This window comes from Triticum aestivum, chromosome 2B, assembly GCF_018294505.1.
Source record: "Triticum aestivum cultivar Chinese Spring chromosome 2B, IWGSC CS RefSeq v2.1, whole genome shotgun sequence".
NCBI lineage: Eukaryota > Viridiplantae > Streptophyta > Magnoliopsida > Poales > Poaceae > Triticum > Triticum aestivum.
This window is the reverse complement of record NC_057798.1, coordinates 227,245,474-227,255,852: the sequence shown is the minus strand read 5'-3', so window position 1 is coordinate 227,255,852 and position 10,379 is coordinate 227,245,474. Positions and strand designations below refer to the sequence as shown.

General features: G+C 43.0%; 1 protein-coding gene across 1 annotated transcript in view; it reads left to right on the top strand.

Annotated features, from left to right (window-relative positions):
• The window catches only part of LOC123039174 (uncharacterized), a 9,253-nt gene extending 3,526 nt beyond the window's left edge, over positions 1-5,727 (top strand). Inside the window, exons 2-5 of the mRNA XM_044462445.1 lie at positions 370-478; positions 4,621-4,870; positions 4,957-5,180; positions 5,650-5,727. Coding sequence (XP_044318380.1) covers positions 370-478; positions 4,621-4,870; positions 4,957-5,180; positions 5,650-5,697 — 631 coding nt within the window. The 3' untranslated portion in view covers positions 5,698-5,727. The remainder of the gene's footprint in view (positions 1-369; positions 479-4,620; positions 4,871-4,956; positions 5,181-5,649) is intronic.
• Positions 5,728-10,379: the final 4,652 nt, after the last annotated feature.

The following is a 10,379-nucleotide window of genomic DNA, read 5'->3' as shown; positions in this document are numbered from 1 at the left end:
CTTCAACTGGTGAATTCTTGTCTAGTTCATCATTGTTCGTCTCGTTTTCTTTTCCGGTGGATTCAATTCAAGTATTCGGTGTTGATCATATTATTTCCTTTATAAAATGTTTTCCTCTTGCTCATTCGCCTCTCGCCATTTAATTGTTCCGGAGTCCTGAAGATATCTCAAGAGATTCGTGTTTCCGCTCAAGATTGGTTTGTTCTATTTCGAGGTTGTCACCTCATTCAAGTCTTTCAGTCATTCCGGTGCATCATCTCTTTTTTGTTTCTTTCAAGCAGTGCTTCTTTTCAGTGGGCCCTAACCCACAGGTCTTTTCCCAGGATCTTACCTAACTCTTCTAATTATTCTGGATTTTTTCCTTTGCAGTTTGGACCTGCCTCCTGGTATTTTAAAGCAGCTGGAGAGAATTCAGAGGCAGTGCCTTTGGAGAAAGTATGGGCAGGAGTCTGGTCAGTCTTCGGCTGCTTGGAGCTTGGTCTGCAGACCAAAGAATAAAGGTGGGCTGGGTATTTTGAATTTGGGGCTGCAGAATGAAGCCCTACTCCTCAAACATGTTAATAAGTTCTACAATAAAGTTGATGTTCCCTGGGTGCATTTGATTTGGAATACCTACTATCATGGTAGAGTCCCTCATGCCACAACCATTTGTGGTTCCTTCTGGTGGAGGGATATTTGCAAGTTAATGGATAAGTTCAGGATGGTCTGTGCTGTGCATGTTCATAGGGGTGACACAGTTCTGTTTTGGTCTGATTCTTGGTCTTTGGGAGATTCCAGTGTCCCACTTGATAAAAGATTTGCAAGACTATTCTCCTTTGTCATTGACCCTCTTATTTCTGCTGCTGAGGTTTTTGACATGTCTGAGCTCACTCCATTATTTCATTTACCACTCCCTGAGAGAGCTTTTGGTGAGTTGCAATCATTGCAATCCTTGCTTGGAAATTCAAACATTAACCACCAGTTGAATGATGTTTGGGTTTGGAAAGAGGATGGAAAGGATTACTCTGCCAAGAAATATTATACCTTCTTGCATAAGCATATTGTGTCAAACCCAATTTTGTCCTGGATTTGGGCTAGTTGTTGCACCTTGAGGATCAAGTTCTTTGCTTGGATGTTGATCATGGATCGGCTGAATACACAAGATATGCTGGAGAGAAGGCACTGGAATGTTTCTGACTCAAATTTGTGTGTGTTGTGTCCCACGCACACCAAGGAGGACAGTGATCATCTTTTCTTCCAGTGTAACTTTAGTTGCAGGGTCTGGAATTACCTTCAAATCAGCTGGCCTGCTGGAGATGACATGACTGCCATTGCTTATCAAGCTAGAAGGGATTTTGCAAGGCCTTTCTTCTCTGAAGTTGTTTTTCTAGCTTGCTAGAATATCTGGAATGTTAGAAATGACAGGGTTTTCAGGAATATCAAACCATCTTTTCGTAGGTGGAGAGTTTCTTTTATTTTGGACGTTTCTCTTTTAGTTCATAGGATTAAACCTAAGTTCAAAGATGATCTGATTAGATGGATCTCTTTTTTGCCTCCTTGAGGTTAGCTTTTTTACCTTGCCTTTTCTCTTTTAGGGTCTCCCTGACCTTGTAATTACTGCACATATGTATTTTTGTTTGGGAGTAATAAAATTTGCTGTGGGGCCCAAGCCCTACAGTTTCAGGTCAAAAAAAAGTCTGATGTAAGAATGAAATCCCATCAATCAGACGCCTCCTTCGATATCACTTTCAAATCATTTTCATCTTTCGCTCAAACTTTGCTATTTTCATTCTTCCGGAGTATCTAAACATTTTGGTGGTGTTTCTCGTCATCTTTCTCAACATATGAAGACCGAAGAAGAGTTTTTCCTCTAAATCTTGTCCGTTCTCTCGAAGATTCGTGGCTCTAGCTTCTTGTTATCCTCCTAATTATTCCGTTTGTTAGAAATTCTTTTCTTACCCATCCGGAGTATGTCAGGAGTTGTTTTTTGTTTTGTTCCACCAGAGGCCATCATTCCAGAAGAATTCTTCATCCTCATGTTCCAGCTATCATTCGTTCTTTTCTAATTCTTCCTGGCAAGGAATTATTTTTCTTTTTTCATTTTCAAATTCTTACAGTGGTTCGTTGAAGATTCCTTTTCCTTTATTATCATATCAATTCTTTCGTTCTTTCCGATCATACCGATGGTTCAGGAAGATTTTCCCAAGCATGCGCTATATCTCCCTTTAATCTTTTCCAATGCAAATAAGTAGTATGCAAATCCATTGCTTCCCATCGATTTAATTTCTCGAGGATGAGCATAACGTAATTCTTATTCTTATTTCATCATGTTCAAGTAATTCCTTCATTCGGAGATTGTTCATGATGAATAATTTCTCGGTTCTAAGTGTTTTTCATCTTTTCTTTTCCAGGGTTCAAAGTTTCCTCAGCCATCTGGTCGGAACCTCCATCTAAATCATCGCGAGGCTTTAATCTTATTCTTTTCATCCTTCATTTCTATCTCATTATCCTTTTGTCACCAGAGTTCTTTATGGTGGTTCTTCAGGATTTAATTCATTCCGCAAGTGTTCATGAAGATTCTTGTTGGGGAGTTCAAGTATCTTTTCTTCTTGCGTCTCGATGTGCAATTAATTCTCCATGTTCTTTTGAAGTGGAGTTTTGCATTTCTTCTTTCTCCTCAGTTATTCAGGCATTTGGTTGTGGCATACTTTCACCTCAAGTTTTGAGATGTTTTTCCATAAGTCCACAATAAGCTTATTCTTTTGTTGTTGATTTTCTCAACAACTCAGTTCAATTTAATCCTTCCTTATAAGGATGCTATCTAATTCACTCGTGGTGGAAGTTGTTCTTCTCTTATCCGTTATTTTCATTCGACTATTTCAATTCTTCCGGAGGCATTATGTTGTTCATCTTGTCAAGTGTCATCCCATCTGGTGAAGTTCATGTTCTATTCATTCCATTTTCAGCTGGAGTGTTGCCCACATTCTTTCGTTCTTATTCTTTTTGTACATTCTTCTAACCGGAGTGGTTTCAGAGTCTATCTTGTTCAACGAGTTTTTGATTCTCATCATATCTGCCGTTCCTCTTTTCTACCGAGTGCTCTCGACTTTGTTCTTCTTCTCTCTTGCGTTCTTACTTCACCTCTTCCTCTTTTTGTTCCATCTCGTTCCTAAGATCTCGGGATGAGATCTTCTGTTAGTGGAGGAGAGTTCTAACGCCCCAAGACCGATGCGCCAGGTGTCTTCCAGTTATTCGCCATCGTTGCCATGTCATTCGCTTGCGTGTTGCACTTTGTCATGTCATCATGTGCATTTTATCTGCATGTTTTTCAAAACTTGCATCCGTCCGGGTTTCCCAGTTCTTTCCGTTGTCCGTTTCGGCATCCGACACTCTCACATGCACCCGCCGCACCCTCCAGACCTCGTTTCATGAGCGGGAGAAAAACGTTCTCGGAGTGGGCCGAGATTTGTCGAGTGGCCTTGGTACATCACCGGTAGGCTGCCTGTCAAATTTTATTCCATTTGGAGGTCGTTGATACCCCAACGGTTAACCACGTTAACCGAAGCCCTCCTTCTCTTTGCAGCCCAACACCCCTCCACACAGCCCACCTAGCCCATCCAAGCCCCCTCCACGCTCTCCGTCGTTGCATCATGATTGTGTGGGCGAAAACCGCACCCCAATAGCCCTCTCCTAGATCCCTCTACCTATAAATAAGCCTTCCCCTGCACAATTTGCGGGCAAAACCCTAGCCTCCTCTCCTCCCGCCGCCGGACATGTCCACCTCGCCGCCCAGCACGTCTGCGCCACCACTTTCGGCAAATCGAGCGCCGCCACATCGCCCTCCAGCCTCCACTCCCGTGCCTTGGCCCGCAGAGCCCATCCGAGGCCCGCCCGGGCCCAGGCCGCCATCGCCATAGCCCGAGGAAGCCCGCGCCCGAGCGCCCCCGTGTTGCGCCCTCCCTTCGCCAGGACCCCGCTGCCCTTCGCCGTAATCTTGCCACCGTTGCCCCGCTAACCTCCGCCGCTGTAACATCCCAATTTTCCTAAATTAGGATGTTATTAGATCATACATATGCATATCATATTTTCCATGCATTATTTGCTCTTCTGCAATATTCTTTTCATTATGCAACTAAAGGCAATTTATTGGAGTGGAGATAACATGACTTCTCCCCTGTTTAAAAATGTTCATAATGTCAAGAATATTAGTTCTAGTTCATTCGATATGTCCTGGTATTTTTATTAGTCTCCAAGTACTTGTCTGTTTTGTTGCTGTTTTGTGTGGCCTATTGCATAAAAATGATTTTCCAAAATTGCATTAGGTGAGGAACTAGTGTTCCTGTAGTTTATATTAGTAGTCTATATTTTACTGTGTGTATATGTATTTTTTTTAGTTTCTATTATGTTGTTTTTATTTTAGTTTAACTGCTGTAGCAGTTTTGTTTTCTTTAAAACAAAAAAAAGAAGCAGCGCAGCATAACGCCGCAGCACGGCCCAGCTAGCCCGCGGCCCAGCAACCACCGCCCGCGCCGCCAGCCCAGCTCCCGTCGCCCGCAGCCCACCTTTCCAGCGAAGCGGTTTGCACCGCCGCTGCGCCCGAACCGCGCCCGAAACCCGACCCACTGCCTCTCTCACTGACAGCGGGCCCCGCCCCGCACCTATCTCCTTCCTCCGGTCGGACCGCACGTGCCCCGCACGCCCAGCCGAGGCCGAGCCGGATCAACCTGGCGTCCTGGTCCACCTCGAGCGCGCCCGAGCTGCCGTGCGCAAGCAGAAGACCCCAGGGAAGCCCTGCATCCCCTGTCCCGATCGTCCCCGTTGCCGCACGCCCTGGTTGGGGCGATTGGATCTCGCCGAAGAGCTTCGCCGTTCGCCGGGCAGTTGCGCCACCGTAAGAACGCGCCGAGCCTCACTTCTTGCTCTGTTTGATCCGCCGCTCCATGAAGCACTCGTTTGACCAATCGGGGTGACCTGCAGATCGCCAGAACGCCGCCGCCGCCACCGCCGCCCAACTTCGCCGGAGCACCACCATGGTTCACCTCGTTGCTGTCGCCTACGGAGGGAGCCCCGTCGCCGTTGAACACCACCGCCGCCTCTGCCGCTCGACACCGCACCCGCCCGTCACTTCACCTTCGCCAGAGACCCACCGGAGGAGCGCCGCCGCCAACGCCCGAGACCGCCGCCGCCGTCCTCTGCTTCTGGTGAGCACGCACGCGCACAGGAGCCTTTGGCCAATCACGAGCTGCCATGTGGGCACAAGCTACAGTACACGCACGAACAGTGCAGGAGTTTTCTGTTGTTTTCTGTTTTCTTTTCAGATTTCAGCTAAAACTTCAACTAGCTATATCTTTTATTCTATAAGTCCAAATTAGGTGATTCCTTTTCCTGTGCACTCACAAAAATCAGCACAATATCACAGTACCAACTTTGCACATGTTTGCTCTGTTCAAATTTGAATTCGTTTGAATTTGAATTAAACCTTCTGGAGGCCATAACTCACAAACCATTTATCGGATTCGAGTGATTCTTTTTGTGTTGTGACCGTAGTGCAATTTAGGTGCTGTTAAGCTTCTGTTGTTGTGTTTTTGAAATGATTTTCTTGCTGTTGGTTTTATTTTGGTTCGATTCGTGTTCCGGTGATTGATTTGTTGAATTGTGTGAAACGTGTAGATTGTCCGGAGTGCGACGCAAACTATTGTCAGGAGTGTGACCTTCTGAACCAGAACCAAGGCAAGTTACATGTTGATCATCCTTTACCTATTGTTTTCTATGCATGTAGTTATATCACACTATGAATATATGCATGTATATGATTACTATATTATTTTGCTATATGCTGTTGAGCTATCTTCCCGTCATTGCAAATCGTGGTAGTTGTAGGTTTCTATGCTTTGTAGACGGGGGTGGTTCGTGTATACATTGAGTTTATGTGAGGATTATATATATATATATATATATATATATATATAACAATTGAGTAGTAACTCAGGATTTAACTCACCTCTGGGCGGAAGTGGTATTGCTTGGTGTTGAGGGAAGGCATCATGGGGTTTTGCACCTTTTCTAAGGCCACGCGCCCATGAGAGTGCACCCTAAGTGGAATGCAGCCCAGGTTCAAAAAGATCAGACAGACTTAGTGACTAGTAGCTTCCATGTGCGGCCACTGGCTATATGGGCTCTGGCTTAGTTGATCAGTTGTTGGAACCCTTGCCCAGACTGTGTCGACAGATGTAGCATATGTAGGTGGGATGTGGCCGTCAGGTGGTTAAGGGAACCTCTTCTGAAAGACTTCGTCTCAATCTTCGGATTGGGTCTAGTGGGTAAAGCGTACAAAACTCTGCAGAGTATTAAAACTAATCATGATTAGCCGTGCCCCCGGTTATGGGTAAATTTGAGCCACTATGCCATTACAGTTGTTGGATGATCTTGACAGATGTGACACTTAATAATATTTGTGGGCAACTTAATAAAGGGTAGGTTGGAGTTGATTTTGCCAACTCAACCTTGTGTATTTAATTGTAGTAATAAAAGGACTAAATAAAAATTTGACTATTAGGTAGTTATTAGGATAAAATCAGCTTTATGCAAAAATAAACCCTCAAGCCTTCCTTTGTTGTACTATGCATATACATGTAGGTCTGCTATATTATTACTCCTGTGTAACTTGCCAATACATTCAAAGTATTGACCTATATGGCTGCAACGTCTCATGTTGCAGGATATTCAGACGAAGAGTAAGGTACCGTTAGGGTCGCGAGTCTACACTCAGCATCGCCAGTGGGCTATGATGGGACTCATCGTTATTTTCTGCTACTTTCCGCTGTTTGATTAAATAAAGCTAGCCAAGTGCTATGCAAATTGTTTTATTTTATATATTCTGGATCATACGATGTAATAAATGATGCACTTGCTATTCTGGTATTCATCTATACTGTGTGTGCTAGCGAGTTCGATCCAGGGACTAGCACGGTAAGCACAGAGACTCAAATCCTTCAAGATTTGGTCGTTACAGATGGCATCAGAGCAGTGTGTTGACTGTAGGACGTGACCCTAGAAAATGGATTAGAAAGCCATAGGAGTGAAAATTATTTTATAAACTAGTTATATTTCTTACTGTTTATTAGTTAAGCCCCTCAAGTATCTTGACCAGTTAAGTAGGAACTAGTGCTGAGACCCCCATTCATGCTTGTTTTATATTGCAACGTTATCGTGTTAGCGTATCTGATTATGCCCACTTTCGTGGTATGAAGATACTAGATTGTTTGCTTGATTGGTAGTTTGTTTGTTAAATTATATCTTGTCGAAATTATTCGACTATATATATAATATTATCATATTGTTTGTTGTTTGTTGTTTGTTGTTTGTTTTTTTGGTGTTATTCATTGTTGTGTTTTGTTGGCTTGATCATATTATGCATATGGGTAGAATATATTTATATATACATAGCTTTTGGCCCTATTATATCTATAACTCATCTATGCTTGCCCACCAGATGCCGCTGAGGCGTGATACTAGACGCACTCCTGCAGGAGGAGACAACAATGGCAATGATGTACCGCCATACATGCAGCAGTTGCTTCAGGGACAGGCTCAGTTGATCCAGTTGCTTACTCAGAACATGGGAAACAACAACAATAACAACAACAATCCGCCACCACCGCCACCTGTGGATATGCTTACCAGGTTCTTGAGGTTGAATCCTCAGAGGTTCTCCAGTTCCCCTGAACCTATTGTGGCTGATGATTGGCTCCGTGCAGTCAATAAGAACCTGGATACGGTTGGATGCACAGATGCAGAGAGGGTGAGGTTTGCCTCACATTTGTTGGAGGGTCCTGCCGCAGCTTGGTGGGACAACTTCTTGGTCACTTATCCCATTGCTACTATCACTTTGGGTGCAGTTTCAGACAGCTTTCCGTGCTGCACATGTGTCTGCTGGTGCTATGAGTCTGAAAAAGAAGGAGTTTCGCAGTTTGCGCCAGGGTGGTCGCACAGTTAATGCTTATGTGGATGAATTTAATAATCTTGCACGTTACGCTCCTAATGATGTTAACACTGATGCAGCTAGGCAGGAGAAATTCTTGGAGGGCCTAAATGATGAGTTGAGCCTTCAGCTGACAGTGGCCACTTTTAATAATTGCCAGGAGCTGATTGATAAGGCTATTGTTCTAGAGGGAAAGCAACATGCCATAGAGAATCGCAAGAGGAAGTACAACAATAATAACAGGTATAATTCAGGACCACCTTCCACTCATCCCCGCCTTCCACCGGCCGTCCTGCTTGCCAGAGCGCCGCCCCGCCTCGCCGGTGTCACGCCGCTACCCTGCCTCCCCTCGATTAAGGATGGATCGAGGAGGAGCGACCGCGTGGGCCCACAAGCCCAGCCGGCCTCGGCCCTGCCCAGATCCGCCAGCCCAAGAGGCCCATGGTGAGCAACCCGTCTATTCTGCGGACACTCGTCGTTTAGGCTATTCAGCGCTCAGTTTGGACTTGGTGATTTTTTGCCGTCCCAGATTTTCAGTATTATGTGTGCATGTTTGACCTTCTATAACTTTGTTCATATTGCTCCATTTTGCGTGTATGATATGTAAATTTATTCATCTCTTGATGCTCTACACGATGGAGTAGCTTGAATGCATGTTACTGTTGATATTCATGCCTTAATCTTCATTGCAAAACTGCTAAGTGATATAAACTGTTGAAATCTGCTGCATGTTAACATCATGTATGCATCTTGTGAGTGTTGTAACTTTGTCCGTGTTAATCCTATTGTGATGATCTTGAGATGAAATGTTCAGATCAAAATTCTCCACATGTTGGTGTGCTTTTCATTCATGTTACGGGGCATCTTAACATGTTAATACCTTTTTCAAAAGTGCTCGCTGATGTTAAATGCTGAAAACTGTTATAACTTGTCATTTTGTCAATTTTATATCTTCATGCGTGATTTTCTTTTGAGCATCATGTCAACATGTTTTAGGAGTATAATTTTGCCATCTTTGAAGCGGTGCAATCCATGTATTTTGATATGCTCTGTGGTGAGTGCAACAAGCTTGTGAAGTGGGCTACTTGCTGTTATTGTTCTGTCAAGTCTGAAACTGTTATATCATGTTGCTATGTTTGCTTGATGCTCTCATCAAGTACATGCATAATCTGGAGATGCCTAATTGACATGTTTTGGTATGCATGTTATGCTCTATCATTCCATGGCTTTGGATGCCATATATATGTCCTATAGCATATGTTTTCATTGCCTTGAACATTCCTAAAGGATGTTCCAGTTTTCTGTTAACTTCATGATGCCATGTTATGAGCTTGATATTAGTTAATATATTCCTTATCTGGAGATGATCCATTCACATGATTTGAAGTATGCTATGGGTAATCTGTTCACATGCCATGGTTGATAATTTTGGACTTCATATGACCCCTGTTCTAAGCTTGCAAACATGTTATGATGATGTTGTTGTTTTACACTTGCTGAAACTGTTACAACATTCAAATTCTCTTGATGGTTCCCACTAATCCATGAGCCATATGCATATGATGCCTTGATCTTATTTTCTCTTTGTTATGTTTAATTTGATTCCATGCCCTTGGTTTCTATGTATAGTTACTTTAAGATCTTTGTTTATTGCCACCAACATGTCATCATACTAACTCTGCTCATGCATATGCCCTATTTTTCACTAAGTCATAATTTGTGTTATTAAGTTGCTTTTGCATTTATCATCTTGGATTAGTCTTGATGCCTATGAACATGAACCTTAATGATATTTGAAGAATTGTATCTGTAATTAAAGTGCATATCAAGCTTGAGGTCATATGTTTCCTGTAGCATGTTGTTTTGATGATTGCAAAGTGCCTACTTGCGGTTTTGGGCAGATTGTTGTTACATCTTGTTTTGAGTGTATGTGTTGAACCGTTGCTCCGTTTTCAATCATGCTATATATGAAACTTGCTTAGAATTGCATGCAGTTTCATATTATCTTGTTGCATCCTTGTTTTGAGCATGTGTGCTTGATGTTTAAATGCATTTTGCATCAATGCCATGTTTAATTTGCTTTGCTCATATCTTCTAGGCCGTAGCTTCGAATTAAGTGAACCTTATATGTATCTTGACTAGAAAATTGTGTAGATCATCTTATTGCATCTTAACTTGCTGTTTAACAACTTTAACTTAATGTTTTTTCAGATCTGGACCAATTTCAAAATTTGCATATGAGGACTTACCAGAATTGTTATATGTGGTTTCCGGCCTCATTTAAACTTGCTTGCATGTGATCTTGTATGCATCATCTCTTGCCATGAGTAGCATCATATAGCCTTGTCATGCATTATACTTGGTTGACCATCATGTCATGTCTATGTGTTGTGTGTTTACCATGTTGTTTGCTTCTTTC